Source organism: Jaculus jaculus, chromosome 3 (genome assembly GCF_020740685.1).
Source record: "Jaculus jaculus isolate mJacJac1 chromosome 3, mJacJac1.mat.Y.cur, whole genome shotgun sequence".
NCBI lineage: Eukaryota > Metazoa > Chordata > Mammalia > Rodentia > Dipodidae > Jaculus > Jaculus jaculus.
In genome coordinates, this window is record NC_059104.1 from 122,297,985 (window position 1) to 122,320,398 (window position 22,414).

The following is a 22,414-nucleotide window of genomic DNA, read 5'->3' on the forward strand; positions in this document are numbered from 1 at the left end:
AGACTATTAGTATATGCTTGGGTAGATCTCCAGAGAAGTATGCCAGCTGAAAACAAGTCAACCTCAAAGGCTTATGTATTTTGTGATTCCATTAGCATACATCACTCTGCAAATGACAGAATAATGGAGACTGGCCTCGTGCTTGCCTGAGGTGAGGCATGTGTCAGGGATGGGGCCTGAAAGTACAGAGATCGCATGAAGCTGTCCCTTTGCCGTGATGAACATTGTTTTGTCTGTGGTGGTAGTCAAACACCGGTACACACACGTAAATGTATGAAAAACTGACCAAGTCTAAATAACGTCTGTAGATTGTGCCAGTGGTTTGGGCATTTCTTGGTTTCAATATTGTAGTCATTGTGTAAGAGGTTACCATTGACAAAAAATTATGTATAGGATAAAGGGAACTTTCTGTCCCTGTTCTCTTGTTTATGCAACTTTGTGTCCATCATCACTTCAAAATTGAAAGTACATTAATGAGCCTGTTAGAGATTGCTATTCTATTGTATAGATGAAAGGCCCAAGGACTGCTGAGGTCATACAGAATCACATAGCTCTGAAAAGGAAAGAATGGATTTGATTTCACATCTCTCATCCGAGAGTCATTAGCTTTTCTGTTACCACAGTGCCTTGGGTGTGAAATGAAGTTCCCAGAAGTCATCCCACCATCTCAAGTTCTTCTCCCCTTCAAAGTTTTCTCTTTGAAATGGCTCAATGCTTGATCTTGCCAGGACAGTCATGTGAGGTTTGGCTTTTCCCCTACCTTGTCATTGGTAGTCTATGCCAACCAGCTCATGAAGGAGACTCTACCATAGTGTTCCCATCACACATCTCAACCAATTCCACCCAGGCCCTGGTAGAAGGAGAAAGGATGACTTAGTGGGGTGAAACATACTTTGTTCACACACTGATTTTCTCTCTGTGGTAAGTGGCTAGACTGAGGTTGAGGTGTTATGGTTAGCAGATTCGTTACCTGGCCACACTTTCTCAGCCTGTAAACCTTCCCCTGGGCCTTTCTGGGAACTTTTTTAAAAATAAAACTCTTAGCAAAACTCCCCACCACCCATATATAGTCACCCTCCAAATCTGACCCAGCACCCTATCCTATCCTGTACTCCAAGTGGTCCCCGATCCCTGACAGCCCACAGAAGAACCCTATTGTGCTGAGTGGGTCAGAATGCCCCTTTTCTGCCACTGACCTAGCTACTTATTACTTCAACATGACATTTCACATAAGATGTTGAGATGTTTTAAATTTTTTCTACCAAATTTTGGAAATGTGCTTCCTAGCTACTTGTCTATACTGTATTTGGAGATGGGCTCCATCTCTTCCTGCAAAATCCTATTTCTAGGGCCCCCAAACCTATTACAAACATCCAAAATCAAGTGTGCCTCACTGGCTTTAACAACTGTTTTTGGATACTGCTCTAAGACAACCCACCTAAAATGAACAGGTTTTACAAGCAATTTGAGGAACCCAATAATAAGCAGTAAACATACAAATAAAAGCAGCAACATTTAAGGCAAGGCAGTGAGATGGTTGGGGCAGCAGCACCAGCTCTTATGAGCTTCTACTGTAGGCCAAACTGTTTTGGAGGCAGGGGGTATTTAAGATGCACCTCGTTGTGAGCAAGGTATAAGTTCTCACAGACTTCTTGAGTTTCAAGGCAACAGAATATGCATCCCGGTAGTTACATCCATATAGAGGGACAAACGGTCAGGAAGTAGATACACCTAATAGTTCATCTGTCAGTGGCGGGAGCAGACATGCATGCCGTGCTCTATGTGGAACTGCTCTGTCAACACAGCAGTCACCAGCCACATGTGCCTACTGCAATGAGATGAGTTTGCAAGTAAAGAACTACATACTGACATTTCCAAAATTTGGTAGAAAAAAGTTAAAACATCTCAACATCTTATGTGAAATGTCATGTTGAAGTAATAATTTAAAACATCTCAACATCTTATGTGAAATGTCATGTTGAAGTAATAGTCTGGATATATTAGTTACAATGATAACTAACATTCGCTTTGTTTTTTATATGGCTAAAAATTTGAAAATTACTTACACATCTCACATTATATTCCACTGGACAAGCTGTCCAAATCATCTTATTCCTACAGCTTACTCTTTTTTTTTCCTTTCTGCTTCCTTTTGCAGCAGCCAGAGTTTGGGGTGAGTTCTTTCTTTTTTTTCCGAGATGAAGCTTCTCTTCTCTCAAGAGGTGAGCTTATTTATAAAGTACTTAGGAGACGGTGAGGAGACTCAAGGGCCTCTGTTCTTACAGGGCTTCCTTTGTAACAGGCACTTTTGATATTCAGAATGAACAAATGAGATGAATGTTGAAATCTTGGAGCCTTCTTACCTCTGAAATTGCTGTTAGAAGAGCTCCTTTTATAATCCTGAAGTTTCCATGGAAGCTCGGTTTTTATCGGACAATCTTAGCTTACAGAGGTAATGCCAGTTTCACTTCCGGAGGTTCAGAAGTGACTTTTTACAGCATTTTCATTGTTCTTCATTCCCTTGTGCCTGAGAAGACAGATGCACTGAAACCTTTGAGTAGTGTTCTCTGAAAATGTGCTTTTATTTTCCTTTGTTTACAGGCCTGCCTTCCTTCTCCTTACCCCAAGGGACCTACTCCATGCGTAGTGTGACACAAAGCAGTATTGGCTCTTTTTCCACCAACTTTTCAGAAGGGGACCCGAAACCCTGATGTTATTTGAGGATGGAAGACAGAATATGAACAGACAAATTCCCAATTTTACAGCTTTCCAGTTTAGCATCAAGAGGGGCCCAGAGCTATGGACCCAGATCAGCAGCACCCAGCCCAGTACCTCCTTCCTTCCCTGCTGCACCCATGGGTGGTGGTGGGAAGTATCATCACAGAATAAACCTCGTTCCCGGATAGATACATATTGAGAACAGAAGAGGTATCACCACCCCTAATATAATGCTCTCAATCCCTTTAAACAACTACATCTAACTATGCTCTGACAAGGTGGGATGCACAGAAGATGAACACAGCATCTGAAGTTCCTGGGATGCCATTCTAGGGAGCAGAAAGCAGTGATGATGGATGCCAGCATTATGAGTACTTACTCTAGCACTGTGCTAAGATGTTGCATGACTATGGTTTGTTGAATAGCAAAGTGCATTAGTTTGTACTGAGCAAGCATTCTCCTGAACAGAAGTGGGCAGGCCACTCATGCCCAGCCTTCTATCTCCCAATTCTTTTCTTCCCAAGCCCAGGCAAACAACTCTTAATCAGAGAGCATGGGCTTTCTCCTTTAGAAACCCCAGTCTGTGGGCCCTTAATCAAGGACTTTCTTGCTGTAGTGACTGCCAGCTGGATCTTAGCAAGCACTACAGAGCCTCTGGAAGCCTGCACACCCAGCAGAGGGATGGGCCCTAAAGCATCTGAAGATGCATTTGTTACATCTTCTGTGAAATAACTCTCCTAAAGACAAGGCAAGGAACAGTAGACACTCTTTATTACTTGAAAAAAATTTCTTAGGGGAACTCCACAGTACAGGACAAAAACATCACTTCACCTGTCTACAGACACAACAGCCTTGGCTTGGAGCCTGTGGCCCTCGTTAAATGGAAGTCAATATGAACAGAATGTAGAGCACGGCCAAGTAATTTACACAGAAATATGAAATTCAATAGTAGTGATAATCACCAAAATGCAGAGCTTTCTAAATCTCATATTCTCTAAAGGATCATTTTCTAATGCTATCATTTGTTCTCATCTTTATGTCTTTGTGGAATAAAACTGAAATGATCTTAATTTTTAAAGTCGTTCATCTGTGCACAGCGTCTTTACCAAATGATTCTGTAAAAGAACAACCATATTTTTCTTTGAAAGTCTTGGAGAAATTTAGTCACTAGGAAGACTTTAACTTACACACCGAGCCCCACTGCACTGAGCCCCATCAAACTGCAATTATGGTGCTTCAAAAAAGCCAACTTGTTAAAAGAGGAGCCAATGCTATCGTTTTTGTTGGGCACAGTTGTCACACTGTAGGATCCTACAAGGATTTTGCTCTTCTGATTGGGCAGGGGAAAATATGAAAAACTTTAACTTTCAGGAACTTGAAGAACAATTACTGATCACAAACTGCATGCATTAGAGACAATTATTGCAGCTAGAAAGGAACCCTGAAACACATTTCACTGAATTTAAAGCAGGTAGGAAAACTAATCACGAATTAATGTCTGCTATATCCCACATGTGACACAATAGTTTCTTTGTTGATCTTTAGAAAAAGGTTTCACTTGTGAAAAGTAGGGCCAAAATGCCAATGATCATACAAAAGGTGTCATTTTATCTCAGTGCCCTCAACTAAAACCTCAATTACTGGTAATTGTACATTTCAATCCACATCTCCTTCTAAAGGTTTAGTCTGGACAATTACTGAGACCAGAGTCTTTAAAACTTCAATTTCCTCAGTCACTGCAAGATAACCTTGAACTTGTGTTGAACTTGGAAAGGAGACATGACTCACTCCACAATCAAAAGCAAAGACTCATCAGTATTTACAGAAGAAAGCCATTATTTGCATAAACATCCCCTTTATCAAGAAGCAAGATGAGTCTCCAGCAGAAGTCATGTGTTTAAAATCAAATCAGTTGTCACCAAGTAAGGCTTCTTCACCTCATCTGTTCACGCACTCAGCAAGTATTGGCAGCACGCCCAGCACCGGGCAGCCCACAGCTTCAGTTGCTGAGATGGCAGCGCATCCGAAGGCTGGACTCGCTCGATCTTCTATGTAGGCTGGACCGACGTGTGCAGAACAAACCAAACACTCACACATTCGGAAAGGTGCGTAACGCTCCACCTTTCACAGGTGAACTCATTCTCTAGAAAGTTATTGTGGCTCACCCGCTACTTGACTGGGAGATGCCATGTAGTGCTTCCACATGTGAAACACGAATGTGCAAAGAAGACCACTAGCCAGGTGGAAGTGTCTGTCTAGCCTTATGCCAGCACAACCATAATAAAGGAGAACAGTGCGCTTCATAGGTCCTGATCTTTACAGGTACTGACCGACCCCACGGTCCCCAGGAAGAACACTCAGGGGTACCATAAGGTATCACTCGGAAGAAAACAGTGATCAATGTTGGGTTTTCTGGTCACTCCAGGCCTATGGGATACACTCATTCTCTCATTGACCATGGTCAGTCTGACCCTAAAAAACAGACAAGTAACCAACCCAAAGGCACACTTTACTCCCAAGTCTACAAATACGACTTAATTAAGCAAATATACAGTTGAGTTTCTGGTTGAAGGCAGCAGCTCTCTGGAGACTGAGGCAGCCCCATTCTGCACTTAGCTTGCTCTGGAGTGTTCAGGGCACAGCTTCTTACTGAACTCTAGAATGCATCTATAATGGTGTGTTTCTGTCTGAGCACTGAGTCTGCATCCTTACAAATAGCCTGGAGGTTAAGAACCTCTACACTGGAGACCTCTGCATGCACCTTGCTAAAATCCCAGGTGTGCTGGAATGCTGCTTTCAAACGCCATGCATCTGTGACAGCCAGGTTCACTAGAGACACAGGCTGGAGATAAAGCAGTGGCCCTGCAGTGGTCATTTATGGTCTGCAGATGTCCTTAATAAAGGAATGAATGCTTACAAAGCACACTCTGCACCCACAAGCTGACTCAAGTGTGGCTGTTTTTTTTTTTTTTTAATTTATTTATTTGAGAGAGAGAATGGGCATGCCAGGGCCTCTAGCCACTGCAAATGAACTCCAAACACATACATTACCTTGTATATCTGGCTTATGTGGGTACTGGGGAATTGAACCTGGGTCTTTAGGCTTCGCAGGCAAACACCTTAACTGCTAAGCCATCTCTCCAGCCCTCAAGCATAGTATTTTTTTTTTAAGTCAGGCATTCAGTGGATGGAAAAATTCACCTTCCAGGCCAAATGTAGTGATGGGAATGCATCCTGGCCCTTAGGAGTTCCTTGAAGGCAAGGCCATCTGTCCCCACTCCCAGGCTTGTTCACCCTGCCCCCTTCAAGAGAAGCCACAGAAGGCAACTGGTGGAGCCCTTATTGTTCAAAAATCACTGTTTGTGCTTTGCACAAACTTCAAATTAGAGATTTGTGGCTAAAGGCTATGAGACCTGTTGCCTTTAGGAAAAATCTCAACTAGATTCTCAGAATTATCGGCTATGGAACTATGGGGGACAGAAGAAACAGCATGGCACCTATTAACAGTATAGTGGGTTTTCTACTTTCCAGAGGGCCTGTTCTGTGGGTACTGCTTCTCCTATTTTCACTCTCCTGTGTGTCTGCTGCCTTTTACTAAAGTCCTCAGACAGGGGACCTGCCTCTTCATATCTGCCCAGACGGTGCTGCATGTGACGCCCACAGCACTGTGGGCCCAACTAGAGCTGAGAGTGTGAACGGGAAGGCAAAGGCCAAGGACCCCAATACTACAAAGTCTGATAAAAGGATGATATATGATTGGGTTTAGAAAGTTCTCAATCTTCTATCACATCAACTTTTACTACTTCAGAATACAAATTATGGGTCCTTTGCCAGAGGATGGAAGCATTTTGAAAAAAAATCATATTCTAGAACAATATTTCAAAAATCTTTTTCAAAAAATTTCAAAACCACACACACACACACACACACACACACACACACACACACACACACACACACGGAATTTGATGAAATGTCTCTGTCACAATATAGAAAAGTAGCAAAGTCAACTTCTTAGGTTTCCACCACTTCTGTTACAGTATAATTCAACAGTAATAAATATCACATGACAGAATAATTTAAAGCACTGATTCAATTCTTGACATTTATCATTAGCTTTCCATCCCAGAAACAGTCACAAATAAAATCTGCTTTCCATACGTTCTGAAAGGCAGAGAGCAGCTTATATAATGTCTGTTGTTCACCAAAAAACAATTACATTAGGTAAACTCTGGTCTCCAATGGCTGAAAGTAAACTAATTTGAAAATCTTTCACTTAGGCAACCTGTTAACCTTCTAAGAATAAAAACAGGAAGGTCCACCAAATAGAAGGGTTTTTAAAAATACATACATACACGCTCTGGCACATAACCCATCTGACGTAAAAAAAAAATACATACATACATACAAACATATATACATACATATATATATATGTGAACAACCAATATTTACATGGTCAGATCGGTGAGCAGTTTTTAACATATTTTGCATCAGCCCTAGCTGTTGATAAAGCCAGATGTGGAGGCCCACGCCTGTGTAATCTCACCACTTAGAAGGCTGCAAGAGATGGATTGCTGTGAGTTTGAGGCCAGCCTGGGTACAGAGGGAGACTCTGTCTCAAACAAAACATAAAACAAACAAAAAGTTTATGAAGTAATGCTTGTGTTGTCCTACCCATCCATGTGTACAATTTATTCTATAATTCTGACAATGTTTTTTTCAAACGGTATCAATTAGATAGATTAAAAGGCACTTTAAAATTTTTTGCTTAAACAAAATCAATTGCTAAGAGGTCTGGCTAGAAACATGCAGCAAGTGTCACTTATGTGCTCACATTGGGCAAAGAGCCCCTTGCTGTAACCATGCCTGTGAAAACCCCATTTAATGTGTGTTTAATAGCCCCCATCGACAAGATTACTGACAGTGGCTGAACTACTTTTGTACATTTAGACATCCCCGCTGGGCTATCTTGGAAGCCTTCTTTCTTGAGTTGAAGTCACTGTGCTATGGGCTGATGTGCTTTTGACTTTACCATGGTAATTGAATTTACAGCAAGACAATGTCCTGGCCTGTGGCCCTTCAGGGCAAAGGGCAGTGAACGGTGGTTAGAGGACCCCAATTAGCCAAGCTGGGCATCTAACGGTGTAAGAAGAGAGCACAAGGCAACAGATTACAGCTGACTTGAGACCCTGATACACACACATCAATGCCACTTGTTAGCCAGGGGTTGCTTTTCTTGTTCAACAGCCCTGTTATAAATTATATCCTGCCATGTTTAATATTATTTCTTAAAAACAAATCTTCCAAAGTGCTTGTTTTCTGGCAGCCTCTGGGTCTTGTCACGATGTGGCACAAGAACGGTGCTCCCCCATGGCTCTACAAGACACCATGCTCTTCGAGTCCTGCTCTGACAAGGACGCACCCAGAGACCCTTGCTCGCTTATTTCCATGTAGCTTCTTGTAGGGAGCTCCCAAACCATCCTTCAGAACATCTGCTGACCACCATGTTCATGATGGACTCAGTGCACTAGGCTCTACATTTCTAACAAAACCATTACTGCAGACCAGCCACCCTCCCAACAGGGGTGCGTCAGCCAACACGACTCTCATCACGCAAGTCATGCATTTCAAATTCAAGGACAAAACCATCAACAAGAAGAATTCAGAAGTCTCTGCCGAGCATTCTTCTCTCCATTATTTGTTTTCGTTTCGTCATGCATGTCCAAATCTGTCAAAATCGAAAACAAGTGTGGATGAAAGAAGTACAGAGCCACAGTACTCATCAGCTTCTCTTCTGATTAAAAAAAAGTCTTTCTTAAATATTTTGCTGTCTTGTGTTTGCTTCTTAGTCAAAAGTCTTGAAATCAGGTCAGGGCAACAAGTTGGTACACTCTCAGTGACAAAGGAAGGGAGGAGGGTACTTAATAGGTAGGTATTGTATATATGTAAGTACAATGATTGAGATGGGGAGGAAATATGATGGAGAATGGAATGTCAAAGGGGAAAGTGGAGTGGGGGGAGGGAGGGTATTACCATGGGATTTTTTTTATAATCATGGAAAATGTTAATAAAAATTAAATTAAACAAAAATAAAAAAGAGAACCCAGAGAACAACAGACAAGAGCCTAAGAGGTACAGAGAGAAAAGCCATTAAGTCAAGACAGACACCTGCAGGAAGGACAGGAGGTGTGCTGGGGCAAAAGGGGGAGGCACAGAGCAAGACAAGGGAGACAGAAGCACCAAGACCCACGAAGATGCCCTCTTTTGGAATTTGGGGTAGCACCTCCACATCGTGGGTTTCACTCTAGGCCCTATCAGGACAGTGGGATGGGTATGGTAAAGATGGGTCATACCCTACGAGGCTGCTGCCTAGGCACTCGGGGTAGAGGGGTGGGTGGGTTCTGCAACGCCTGCCCAGAGAGCAATCCTACCTTTGAGATCTGCCGTCTGGCCTCTCTGGTCCTCTCCCTTGGTCCCTGCTGACATGGGAGTTTTGCCATCAATAATGTCCATCTTGATCATACCAAGGTTGGTCAGGAGCAGCATTGGGTCGATGCCCTGACCACTGCTCTTAATATTCTCCAGTACCTTGAGACACTTGTAGGACTTGAGTTCACTTATATTCTCCTCTAAGAAAAGGTTGTAGAGACTCAGGTCGTTGTACCCTTCAGATTTGAAATGCAAAACATCAAAGGTGGGCAGGATTTCGTACACTTTGAGAACATCTGCCTTCTGTCGGAAGGGGACGAAGAGCGAGTAGATGACCACGGGGGCCAGCAGGACGTAGACCATGAGGTTGATGAAGCTGAGCAGCTGGAAGATGCCCACGGCAATGAGCTTGCACTGGAACCGATCGGGAATGGTGCTGTCGTTCTTCAGGACCCCTGATTTGATGTTACACACGAACTCATCCGACAGCGAGGACAAGCTGAAGTAGTAGCTCAGGTAGACACAAGCTACCAGAACGATTGCCAGTGTCACTACCCTACAGCTAATGTACTTCACGATTAAGTGACCAGAGTTCTTCTTCGTCTTTAAGTACTGCTCCACAATTGGGTACTTGAAGTGGCTTTCAGATATCTCCCACAGGCTGAAAAAAAGCAAACAAAAATAATTTATACCCTCACCCAGGTCACTAAATGCCAAATATCAACAATGTCACACTAAAAATTTTCAAATGCCCACATTAACTATTACTTTATTAGGATCCTGGGAAATAAAATCCGGTTTAAAAAATGAGGAAGGAGGGCTGGAGAGATGGCTTAGGGGTTAAGCGCTTGCCTGTGAAGCCTAAGGACCCCGGTTCGAGGCTCGGATCCCCAGGTCCCACGTTAGCCAGATGCACAAGGGGCACACACGTCTGGAGTTTATTTGCAGAGGCTGGAAGCCCTGGCGCGCCCATTCTCTCTCTCTCCCTCTATCTGTCTTTCTCTCTGTGCCTGTTGCTCTCAAATAAATAAATTTAATAAAATGAGGAAGGAAAGACACTTTTCCTCTTAATATTTTAAAGATGGTCTGCTTAAAGGAGTTAATGTTTATAAATTCTTACGATAGTACCTGGTATGCAGTTTTTCATGTCTGTTAATAAATTCATCCGTTTCTGATTAGAAGCTGTTTTTATGTTTTCAACCTCAATTTCCCAGAAGAAGACAAAGAAAATTTCATCCCAGCTAGAACACATGTGCTAGAAAGCAGGCTGTGGGACCGAGAGGGCATAGTGCAGGGCCCTAGCTCTCCCACTTAAGACTACAGGGCAGGGCTTTTATCTAGACAGCGAAGGGGGCAGAAGCGTGAGTAAATGCAATCAGTGAATAACGTTCTCAGAGTTAACGAGGCAATGCACTCAAAGAACGCAGCCCCACGCCTGGGCTGGAGTAAGGATGTATGAAAACCATGGCTCTTGATAGCACAGTAACTATTAACAAAGACCACGAGAAGCCAGAGCTCTACCGACTGGTTTAGTTTCTCTCCATGTCTCTAAGTTTGGCTGTTTTAAAATTCCTGGGCTTTTCCCATTGAGGAAGAGATTGGAGCACATTAAGCTACACACAGTACTCTGACCTGTCACCCCATGAGGACTGCATTTAAAAGGATGAGAAGAGAAAATTTCACTCAACATAGAAAAGAGTCTTTATAAAAGGACAATGAGATGGCGGGAAGGGGCTTCCTTGTTACTTGTGGGTGATACCTCTCCCTTCCCATCTCCTGGCAATCAAAAGGGCAAAGAACCTGTCTTTAGACATCTGTGGGCTGCCTGCTGGGCTGTTACCTTTGGCCCACATTCTCGCTCGCTGGAGCTGAGCAGGCGCCATCTCTCAGGTCGAAGTCACGAGCACTCTTGGCAGCCTTGATGGCGCGGTTGTAGACTTTGTCCAGCTCTTCCATGATGAACTTCAAGTCGGAGCAGATGTGAGGAGCTGCTGCAAAGCGCCAGAACAGTGGGGGTAGGTAGAGGAGGATCGCAAACAGCAACAGGATGTACGGGAAAAACTGAAAGAAAACCAAGAGCCAACAGCAGGCTATCAGACTCCCAGAACAGCAGCCTGACCAGTACCTGACCAGTGAGCGTGCCCACAGCCCTCACTCACTCTACCTGGTGACGGCTGCGGCTGGTGAGGCACAACCCTGTTGAGGCTTAACCTGCAGTCTAACCCTTTTTAATTCAGTAGACATTACTTTAAAGCTACAATTTCCTTTCTAATTAAAGAAGGAAAAGGAAACTCCATCCCAATTAAGAAACAGGTAAATGTCACAATGGCCTTTGCTGCCTCCCCCCCACACCCGACATTTATTGTTGTTTTAAGAGGGTTGAAAACTCTTCAAATGGGGGCTGGAGAGATGGCTTAGTGGTTAAGCGCTTGCCTGTGAAGCCTAAGGACCCCGGTTCGAGGCTCGGTTCCCCAGGTCCCACGTTAGCCAGATGCACAAGGGGGCGCACGCGTCTGGAGTTCGTTTGCAGAGGCTGGAAGCCCTGGCGCGCCCATTCTCTCTCTCTCCCTCCATCTGTCTTTCTCTGTGTCTGTCGCTCTCAAATAAATAAATAAATAAATAAATAAAAACTCTTCAAATGGTAAGATGCTGTTGGAAAACCTTGGTTTCATTGGTCCAACAATTATCACAATTACACAGCTGGAATATGCAATTAAACCCCAAAGAACATGGAAGAGACCATCCATGATGAATATACCCTCTCCGTACAGTTGCATGGTGAAGTCCTGAGACACACCACTATGATAATAGTACCAAGGGATAGGGTCTGACCTGATGAGCACACAGAGCTCAAGTGGGGGCACAGAATCAGAACAGTGAGGGTCGATCTTGAATCCCATCTACCAGGTCCAAGCAGAGACTAAACCGCACAGGTAGCAGTGAGTTCAATTTAAACTCAGCTTTGTGACCTTGGACAGTAAGATCACAGTGCCTCAGTTTCTCTACCCTCATATAATACAGGTGCATGAAGATAAAACTGGATCACTTATTATTTTTTTTAGAGTGCCCAGCATAGGACCTGGCCTATAATCAACACTGAAATCATCATGCAAAACTGACAAAAGGATCACCTATGTGGGCATGAAGCTTTTGTCCCCCAAATGATCCTAGCAAGGCCTTCATGGATGGCTTCTGCCTGCACAGGGAAGCAGGAAGCTCACAGTAGTTTTGGTCCCCAGATCTAGCTGGGGAGGAGCAGAGCCAGAACAGGATCCCTAAGCCATATCTCTTCCATCCCAATCCATGTCGCTTATTCTCTTTACCTCTGAGTTGCCCCATCTGTACAACTCCTTAGAGTGATGACTGCAAGAGACCAGGAGAGCTCTGACTTGACACAATCCCTACTGCCCACTCATCTCTGGGCACTGGTAACACCCACACCAGGCCTTTGCTGTGACTGCAGATGTGGAGAGAGGCTGCAAAGACCCTACAGAGTGTTCCCAGGAACACCACACCAACTTCTCCCATGGCAGCATCTTACAGTTCCATGGCACACATTTCAAGACTAAGAAGTGACAAGGGCTGTTACAATGAGCTGAACTCCGGGTTTTGATTTGGGCTCTACCAGCCTTTCCATGGCTATTCTCTTCCTGCTCCAAGACCCAGGGCAGCCACTGCAGCTTGGTTTGGGGCAAACTCCTCCATCTCCCCTTGTCTCTCATGCAAGCACTGCATGTAAATATATAAAGTACACATACAGCGTGGCTGTTTGAATGAGACACCCCCCCACACACAGCCTCATGTGTTCTGAATAACTGGTCCCTGGTGGGTGTAATTTGGGAAAATTGCTGGGCCTTTGGGAGGTGGAGCCTTGCTAGAAGAGGTGTGTCACCGGTGGCGTGTCTTGGGGTTTATTAACCCAAAATGCCAGTGCGAGCCAACTCCCTCAGACTACTCCTACCCAGAAAGGTGGGCCAGCTTCTGCTCTGCCATGCTGCCCTTGCCACGCTGAACCTTCCCCTTGAAGTTGTACGCCGAAGTGAAGCCTTTCTTCCATGAGCTGCGTCTGGTGGGGTGCTTTGTCACAGCAACGAGGAGCTAACCACAACATACAGGTTCACAAAGGAACTGTATCCTATTAATATTCAGTTATCAAACTAATTTAAGAAAGAAATTCACACATGTTCCTTCTTACCACCTGACACAAGCTTCAATACATCGTACAGCCACTACTGGAATTCTGAAGTGGACAGCAAACCCCATTCCAAAACAGCTATGGTTTCTCTGGGTAATGGTGTTGCTGAGGACTGTGACTTCATGTGACACTTCACTGTTAAACTTTAGTTAGAAGTGAATGAAAAATAAAGCCACCATCAGTTTTCCTCTCCCAGTTCATAGATCTCTTATGAGCCCTCATTAGGAATTCTCACCCCAGAAGAAATAAACCAAAAATGGTCCCAAGAGTCTTCAACATCTTCTCACCAATATAGTTGTAACTTGGAGTTTTGGAATGGAACAGGGTTTCTCAAAATTAAGTAATCCAAGTTACAAAGAGCTGACACACAATGACACACATGATCCCCAGCACTGCAAAAACCTGGCACTGAGGTGCAATATCTGCGATCCCTGCACATGGGAGATGGAGCAGGAAGATCAGGAGTTCAAGGTTATCCTCGGCTACAGCATGAGTTTGGAGCCAGCCTGGGCTACATGAGACCTGTTTCAAAAAGAAAAAACAATCCAAGTCCCCTTGCAACCTCAGCATGTGAGGTTGTTTGGAAATAAGAGTCTTTGTGCATATAGTTACAATAGGCAGTGTGAAAACAGAGGCCGAGTCTGCAGAGATAAGCCTACCATCCAAGGAACATCCTGGACTGTTGACAGCTCCTATCAGGCATGAAACAGACTCTCTCTCTTATCCCTATCAACACCTTGCTTTGCACTCTTGGCCTCCAGAACTATAAAAGAATAAATTCCTGCTTGTTTTGGTTTGTGATTTGTTACGGCAGCTCTTGGGAGCACACACAGAGGTTAACCAGGGCCAGAATCATAAAGGTTCCAACACCTACACTGTACACAGTGGGAAGTCAGTCGAAAGCATGATAAAATTTACTTTGGGTGAACACTACAGCAGTAGAGAGAAAACACATAAAAACTGACAAAACAGAAGGTCACTGCAGCTGAGAGACCAGACCGTAAGCGTGGGCATCAGGGCCACAGTGCAGAGCTGGAACTTGGACAGAAGGCCATTTCGGACAGAAAGCAGGATGACCTGAGGACAATGGCAGGCTTCTGGCCTGAGCAGGGGTGTGGGTGCTGGTGCTGCTAGCTGAGGTGAGCACATGAGCACCACACACAGAGCAGAGCGGAGAGAGGTGGAAGGCAGTGCCACAAGGTAAGGAATCCTGAACACAAGATGCCCATAGTCAAGAGTGTCAGAGTGGAGATGTGTAGTAGACAACTGGAATAAAGGAAGAGAGGACTTGGCAGCACATGGACTGCTGAAGCCAGAAACTCAGCTGGGATTGCCTAAGAGAATGAGAAGAAGGAGACGATGCCGATAGAACCTGAGCCGGAGCCTCACGAAGCCTAAGGGCCAAGTGAAAAGTGAATCTTCGAAGAGACAGAAAGGACTGGTGAGAAGGTACGAAGTAGGTAAACCAAGAGCATACAGCATGAGGAAGTGAGATACGAAGGCATAAAGGATGTGTGACCTGGCTACAGGCTATTCAGAAGACAAGTCACTTAAACAGCACAGTAAGAGTTAAAAATGGTTCCTAAAAAGTAAGGTACTCCTGAGCAGCTTTTGTAAGGCAGATGGTAAAAAAGAAATACTTTTGATTCTGCACCAAAGGGAAGACACTCAAGCCACAGTGCTCTGTGTCTGCTGACATTTGCGGGTGGGGTGGTGACAGCTGAGAAGAGACCAGTGAAGACGGGCACAGCGCCCGTGCGCAGCATGAGGAAAGCCCGAGCCCGAGAACCAACGCAGGGAGGAAGCTCTGCCCCGGAGCGTACACTTCCTTTCAGTAGAGTCAGGGTCCCTGTCCCCGAACCTGCGAGCACTTGAGGATTCTAGATCAGGTGGGCAGGGGTTTTCCTGTAAAAGGCCAGAGAGCAAACATTACAGGCCTTGTGAGCCATGTGGGCCCTGCTATATCCATTCCCTGCTAGCACTGGAGTGTGAAAACAGTCAATAGTATATCAAGAAATGATCAAGGAGGTCAATTATTATTATTCTTTTTCTAGGCAGGGTCTCGCTCTAGACCAGGCTGACCTGGAATTCACCATGCAGTCTTAGGGTGGCCTCCAACTCATGGCCACCCTCCTACCTCTGCCTCCTGTGCACTGGGATTAAAGGCATGTGTCACCACACCTGACTTCATTTTTTTTTTTAACAATGTCAGCCAAGCTCTGGATTTTTGCTTCTTAGAGTGTGGTGTAGTCCGCAGACCAGTGACTTCATTATCACCCCGGAGGCTGTTAGGAATGTAGAACAGCAGGGCCCATGAAGCATCCAGGTCCACAAGATGCCAGGTGTCAAGAAGGCACAGAAAATTTGAACACTGGTCTACATCAGTGATGCCCACCCTGTACTCCAGGCCAGGCCAGCTGCATCAGAATGTAGTAGGACAACAATAAAAACCACATTCCTGGTGTTAACCCCAGAGGCTCCAAAGGAGAAGTATGGATGGGGTTCAAGATCCATGATTTTACATGTTCCAGGTAACATGAAAGCTTGGAAATCTCAGGTCTGGCAGCCTCAGAGGACTCCCCCAACTAAGTTTCTGTGATTCTACAGAAATAAAGACTTGCTACTTTGTTAAGGCTTTTTATTCTTACTGGTTTTGCTTTCTAAGTTTTCTGTTTAAAAGAAAAATCCCACTAATCTGCCTATATTGGGAGTGTGAAGAGCAAAACATAACAAAGGCTCAAAATCAGGCAGCCCTAGAGCGCCGCCTGCTGGTTTCTGGGACTACACCACATCTCCAGCAAAGATGCAGATTTACAAGGCATCCTTCCCTTTACTCCCATAGCATACCTTTCTTTTCCTTTCCCTCTCCACCTCCAGCCCCATCTTTTCTTTTTTATCTTTTTGAGTAAGGGTTTCTCTCTAGCCCAGACTTATCTGGAAACACTCTGTGGTCCCAGACTGGCCTTGAACCCAGTGATCCTCCTACCTCTGCTTGGAGAGGAATTAAAGATGTATGCCATCATGCCAGGCTTTAACCCAGTCTTTTCTGTGGGCCCGCTCACCATCAACTCTCCATGGCGGAGACCCCTTTATACCTCATAGTGTCCATACTACTTTTTGGAAGTCTAGTCTCAGCTTTCTACACCATCTTCCTGCTGATGCTGACAGACTACCATATCGATAGCACCAACCCACCTTGTGATCCCCATGCCGCATCTTCTATCCATCTGGAACGTCGTGTGGGCCCCAGAGTGCCTCAGGTTTGATGTGACCAAGCAGAATGGTCTGTCACACACTGCCTGAAAACCTAGACAGCATCCTGGCCTCCGACCTTCCTCTGGTCCTCCCATGTTCAAGGACTCATCTTGTTGGCGCCATCTCCTCAGACACGTGCAACCTGTCCACTTCTACCACTGACTGCTGCCATGCCAGCCCCGCGAATGGTCAACTGCTGCCACCAAGCCAAGCCTGGCCACAACTAATCATGAGTGCACGGTCTCCTTAGATTTGAGCGGCTTCAGCAGTGACAGTGACTTTACTATGTGGGACTTTACTAAGCTTGTGGACCCTGGGTCTGCGCTTGCTGGTCCTTGGATGGACCTGTAGTTTTATCTTCTAATGAGCAATACGACAACAAGTCCTCCTTGCTATGTGCGCTTTGCCTCCTCAGAACTGAACTTCCCTGACCAGACAATCCCTCTGAACCTCACTAGCCACTCTCTCTGCCTCTCTTTCCTCCTTGGGAACAAGTGCATCCAGCTCAGGAACTGTTGTTGCTTCCATGGTCCCAGCACTTTGCCCACATGGTGTTTAGCTGTCTCGGATCCTGTTCTATAGCCCAGCCTCCCTTGTGCATTCTGCCAAGGCCCCTCCGCTTCCCACAGGAAGAGCTTCTCCAAGAACGTGCTACACCCCCGACGCACATCCAAGGCAGGGTCTGCGTGCCTGCTGGCACAGCACCCCAGCATCACCACTTCCCATCCACACCTAAATTTCTCAAAACTCTCAAATCACTCTATCTTCTGAGACCCCAAAACTTTCCTGTTACCACAGTTACATACTCACTTCAGCTTACTAGGAAGAGACATTTTCTAAAAAGGAAGACAAGGGACTAGAGAGATGGCTCAGTGGTTGAGGCACTTGCTTTGAAGTCTAAGAACCCAGGTTTGATTCCCCTGTACCCATGTAAGCCAGATACACAAAGTGGCACATGTGTCTGGAGTTTGTTTGCAATGGTTAGAGGCCCTAGTGTGTCCATTCTCTCTCTACCTCTTTCTCTCAAAAGAAAGAAAGAAAGAGAGAGAGAGAGAGAGAGAGAGAGAGAGAGAGAGAGAGAGAGAGAATATTTAAGCTAGGTGTAGTGTTGCATGCCTTTAATTTCAGGAGAGGTAGGAGGATTGCTGTGAGTCTGAGGCCACCCTAAGACTACATAATAAATGCCAGGCCAGCTTGGGTTGGGTTAGTAAAGCAGGACCCTAACTTGGAGGGGGAAAAAAAAAAAGCCCTTTTTTGTGAAGCAACTATCTATTCCTATCATCTTCATTTCTTCACCTCCTATCTTCTCTTCACCCATGCCCAGCTGGCTGCCACTTCTTCACTGAAGCCTGCTCCAGGATCATGGGAGATATCAACAAATCCAGTGAGCTTGGTCCTACCCTCTTGACAGTGGCAGAAAGTAAGAGTTCAGTGTCCTGCATGCCAAACACGTCCTTGATTTCTGGGTGGGGGAGGAACTCTCCCTTGTCTGTCCTGTCCTGCTTTCTGATTATTCTCTCTTGCATGTTTGTTTCCCACCAAACAGTGAACTCCTTGAAGATGGGACACTCCATCTGTGGTTCTCTGCTGCCAAGCACACAGTCCAGCACAAGGGGCCCCTTGATCAGCATCAGCTTACAGAATGCTCTGTTGTTTACTGGCTTCAGCCTGACATTTTCTATTTGATGCTTTTACAGAGTTGCCAGCACTATATGGCCATACTTTATTAAATCACAATTCTCTGAACCTACTTCTAACAACTTTGATCTGATGTGGACCTCCTGCAGGCTTGCCTCTGCATCTGACTTTTCCCTCAATTTTCCTGCATACCTGGTATGTCTGAGTGAAAGCTGAACATCTTGCATGAAAGTTACAGCTTGCACTTGAGGCTCCAGACAGTGGTCCTTTCCTCCAGAGCACACACAAGCTCCAGATGATATTACCTTCCCTCAGAGAGACTCAGTTTTACTGCAGGTAGCCTACAGATACCAGCAAGGCAGATGTCTTTCATTCCCCTGGCACCGATATGATGTAGAACAGGATTCTAGCCCCTGGGAGGCTGCTGTGATTCTGTGCTCCTTACTCCCAAGAGATGGTTGGCTAGGGTCCCACCTAAAGCATGAAGATATTGTACAGGGTCCCTCAAACTTGGCAAGTCCCAACTTCAATTCTTTTTTGAGGCAAGCCCAACCTTCCATTCTTTCTCTTTCCTTTCTTCCTTCCTTCCTTCTCTTTTTTTTTCTTTTTTTTTATGCGAGAAAGTGAGAATGTGAGCAAGAGAGAGAATTGGTGTGCCAGGACCTCCAGCCACTATGATTGAACTCCAGATACGTGTGCCACCTAGCACGCATGCATGTGTGACCTTGCACACTTGTGTCACCTTGCATCTGGCTTACATGGAACCTGGAGAGTTGAACATGGGTCCTTAGGCCTCAAAGGCAAGCACCTTAATCACTAAACCATCTCTCCATCCCCCATTTTCAATTTAAGTCCCCAGTCTCGTGAGTAGTAAGACCTCTGCTAAGACACTCAAAACTCCATGCCCAGAAGACACGCTAGCTGCTCACCACAACAAACAGAGCTTCTCTATCTCTCGTTAAAGCAGGTACTTGGCCACCCACATGACTACCAACTCCCTCCTTCCTTGACAAGGGGCTGCAGCCTGTAAAACTGCTCTCTGGTCTGTATTAACCAGAAAGTCACCCACAACCTCTTCAGGTTCCCTTAGCTCTACTTGTGAAACACATCTGGAAAACAGCCAAGTTTCTTCTTGCTCCAGTGGCTTCACAGTTGCTAACTTCATGCCGGCTCTTACCTCAGGCAATCCCAATGATACATTTTCCTCTGGTTGGACCAAGGCCAGCCCAGTGACTGGTTACAACATTGTACTTCCCTAACATGGTCTTAAACAAAGCTGTTCGGTTTCTGGAACCGTGCCTGCCGGTGCTATATTTTCTTATGATGTGTTGCCCCAATGTACAGCTGATGGGGACCCATCCAATGCTCAGGCTGAAGACTAGAGAGAAAAGTCCAACCCAAACACAGATGGGAGTCACACCAGGGCATCCCCATGCCAAAGGTGCCTGCAATGCACAGAGGTGGGAGAAGTCAGGGTCAGAGCCAACCCGAGTCCCAGCACACTGAAACTGCTCTCTGTAAGGAGGGTGCTGACTGCGTGTCCAGAAGTGGCTGACTGCAGGAGAGGGTCCAATGTCAGCCTTTGCTTTTGCAGAGTTAAAGTGCTGCTTTCCTAGGCAGCGAAGACTATCAGAAGAGACATTCCAACAAGGCGGCAGCAGTAGATCAGGACCATGGGTTGGGGCTGTCACCAATGCTGGGGACCCTGTCAGACGCACCTGCTGCCCTCGTCACCGCCTCTGTCATCTCTTCTGGGTTCTACACACCCTTAAGTATACTTCTTAGAAACTCTCTGCCAGCCCATTCAATGACGTCCTCCACTGCTGTCTCCAGGATTTCACTATAAAATGAAGCATGCTGTTCTCAACTACTTGGGACTCCTCTCAGAAGTTTCAAGAGCATCGTGGTCCCTCACCCTAAGGGGTTCAACTTGATGTAGCTTCACAATCACAGGATCCAGAAATTTTATTCAAAGTTAAATCAGAAATTGAAGAACTAAAATCCCTAGACAAAGAAAGAGGCCTCTACGAGCACAGGCTTTGACAAGTCTCCAGCCAGTGTTCAGTCCTGCTGCCCCAGAAAGCTCACTAGAAGACTGGACAAAGAGTCGCTGGAACGGAAAGAGCCGCTGCAAAAAGCATTGCAACTGCTCAGTGCAATGTGCTTCCGTCCGTGCATGCGCACCCAGAGGGTGAAGGCTTGACTTCAGGCAAAAGTTCTTTCCTCACCGTCCCCATCTCTTCCTTGGGCGCCCCAAGGCATCTCATTTAAATTCTGAAAGTGATGATTTCAACATGAAGCTGATGGTTTGTTTATTTATTTTTTTTATTTGAGAGCGACAGACAGAGAGAAAGAGACAGAGAGGGAGAAAGAGGAGAGTGGGCGCGCCAGGGCTTCTAGCCACTGCAAACAAACTCCAGACGCGTGCAACCCCTTGTGCATCTGGCTAACATGGGTCCTGGGGAATTGAGCCTCGAACCGGGGTCCTTAGGCTTCACTGGCAAGCGCTTAACCACTAAGCCATCTCTCCAGCCCAGAAGCTGATGGTTTGTGTTTACCTGGTAAGCTCTCAGATTTCAACAGTTGCATTGTAAGCACAAGCTGTGGTCCTTGCTCTGAGCACAGCTTACTGCTGCTTCTTCTAGGGCCAACATAAATATAATGGCTGGAATTTAGCACACTGTCATACGTGATTAAAACTGTCTCTATAGGGAGGCAGAAGTAGGAGGATTGCTGTGAGTTTGAGGCCACCCTGAGACTACATAGTGAATTTCAGGTCAGCCTGGACTAGAGTGAAACCCTACTTCAAAAAACCAAACAAAAGAAAAATTACTTAAGAGATATAATTTGGGCTTGAGAGATGGCTTAACAGTTAAGGCACTTGCCTGCAAAACCAAAGGATCCCAGTTTGATTTTCCAGGACCCACATAAGGCAGATGCACAAGGGGGCGTATACATCTGGAGTTCGTTTGCAGTGGCGGGAGACCCTGATGTGCCCATTCTCTCTCTCTCTCTCAAATAAATAAATAGAATTGTCTCTATATTTTAGATGTCTATATTTAACATTGTATCTGTATCCCAAATATTGCCCATTTGTGTGTGGAACTACTTCTGCATGCTTATAATGAGCTTCCTCTGGTTCTTAGCACATCAAAGCTGAAATCAATGGAAAAATGAAAGAAATGGAGGTATGCTAAGATGGAACCAGTTCACTCATTATAAAGCTTGAAGACTGCTTTTCCCCAGTTCTCAGGATCATTAAGGAATTAGTAGGAAGGCCAACCTTAAAACAGGGTGAGATCTGTTCCTCACTAAAGGGCTGAAGTCCAGATGCCCAGTCACTGCTGTAGTAAGGAAATTCCTGACTTTCACATAGTCTGTTTCATAGTTTACCATTTGTTATAAGCAAGTCATTGAATTTTAATAGAATTCAGTTTATTTCTGCAGATTGTGGTGAAATAAATAAATGTAAAGATACCACTTATACTTAGTGAAATGAAATAATATTTGGAAAACTTAAAAATAAGTGTGGAAAGAAGGGCATGGGTGTCAGAATCTAAAACTTAAACCGGAAATTTGGATTGGCAGAATGGTTTTCTGCAAGCATTTAATGGGCCCGTGAGCCCTGAGGTTCTGTTAGGTCCCTGAAGAGGTGAAGGATGGACTGGGTGGGGCTCATGAGGACCTGGCACTTGCACTTTTGTATGTTTATATGTTGAAGTTACAAGTAAGATTTGAAGAAAAAAGTGGGGTATAGTGGGCTAATGCCTTTAATCCCAGCCCTCAGAATGCAGAAGTAGGATGATGGCTAAGAACCTGAGGACAGGCTGGGCTACTCAGTGATAGAGTGACAGAGTCACACCCTGTCTTGAAACCAAAACAGAAAGATTTGAAGAAAGAAATTTGCTGCTTTGCCAAAGGTAATAAAATACAAAACAAAACTGTATAAAGCTATTGTGAATAAGTGAATTTAAGTGAGGGGGTGGAGAGATGGCTTAGCAATTAAGGCGCTTGCCCACAAAGCCTAAGGACTCATGTTGGACTCTCCAGGTCCCAGCCAGAAGCACAGTGACACAAGCAGCACACGACGCCACACATGTGCAGAAGGGGGCTCCTATGTCTGGAGTTTGACTGCAGTGGCTAGAGGCCCTGGCATGCCAATTCTCTCCCTCTCTC

The 22,414-nt window shown here is 45.2% G+C and overlaps 1 protein-coding gene across 1 annotated transcript in view; it reads right to left on the bottom strand.

The window, feature by feature from the left end:
• Positions 1 to 3,471: 3,471 nt before the first annotated feature.
• Positions 3,472 to 22,414, bottom strand: part of Panx1 (pannexin 1) — a 41,642-nt gene continuing 22,699 nt past the window's right edge. The window contains exons 3-5 of the mRNA XM_004661930.2: positions 10,991 to 11,211; positions 9,153 to 9,811; positions 3,472 to 8,449 (exon numbers count right to left, since the gene is read on the bottom strand). Of these exons, the coding sequence (XP_004661987.2) occupies positions 8,370 to 8,449; positions 9,153 to 9,811; positions 10,991 to 11,211 (960 nt within the window). The 3' untranslated portion in view covers positions 3,472 to 8,369. The remainder of the gene's footprint in view (positions 8,450 to 9,152; positions 9,812 to 10,990; positions 11,212 to 22,414) is intronic.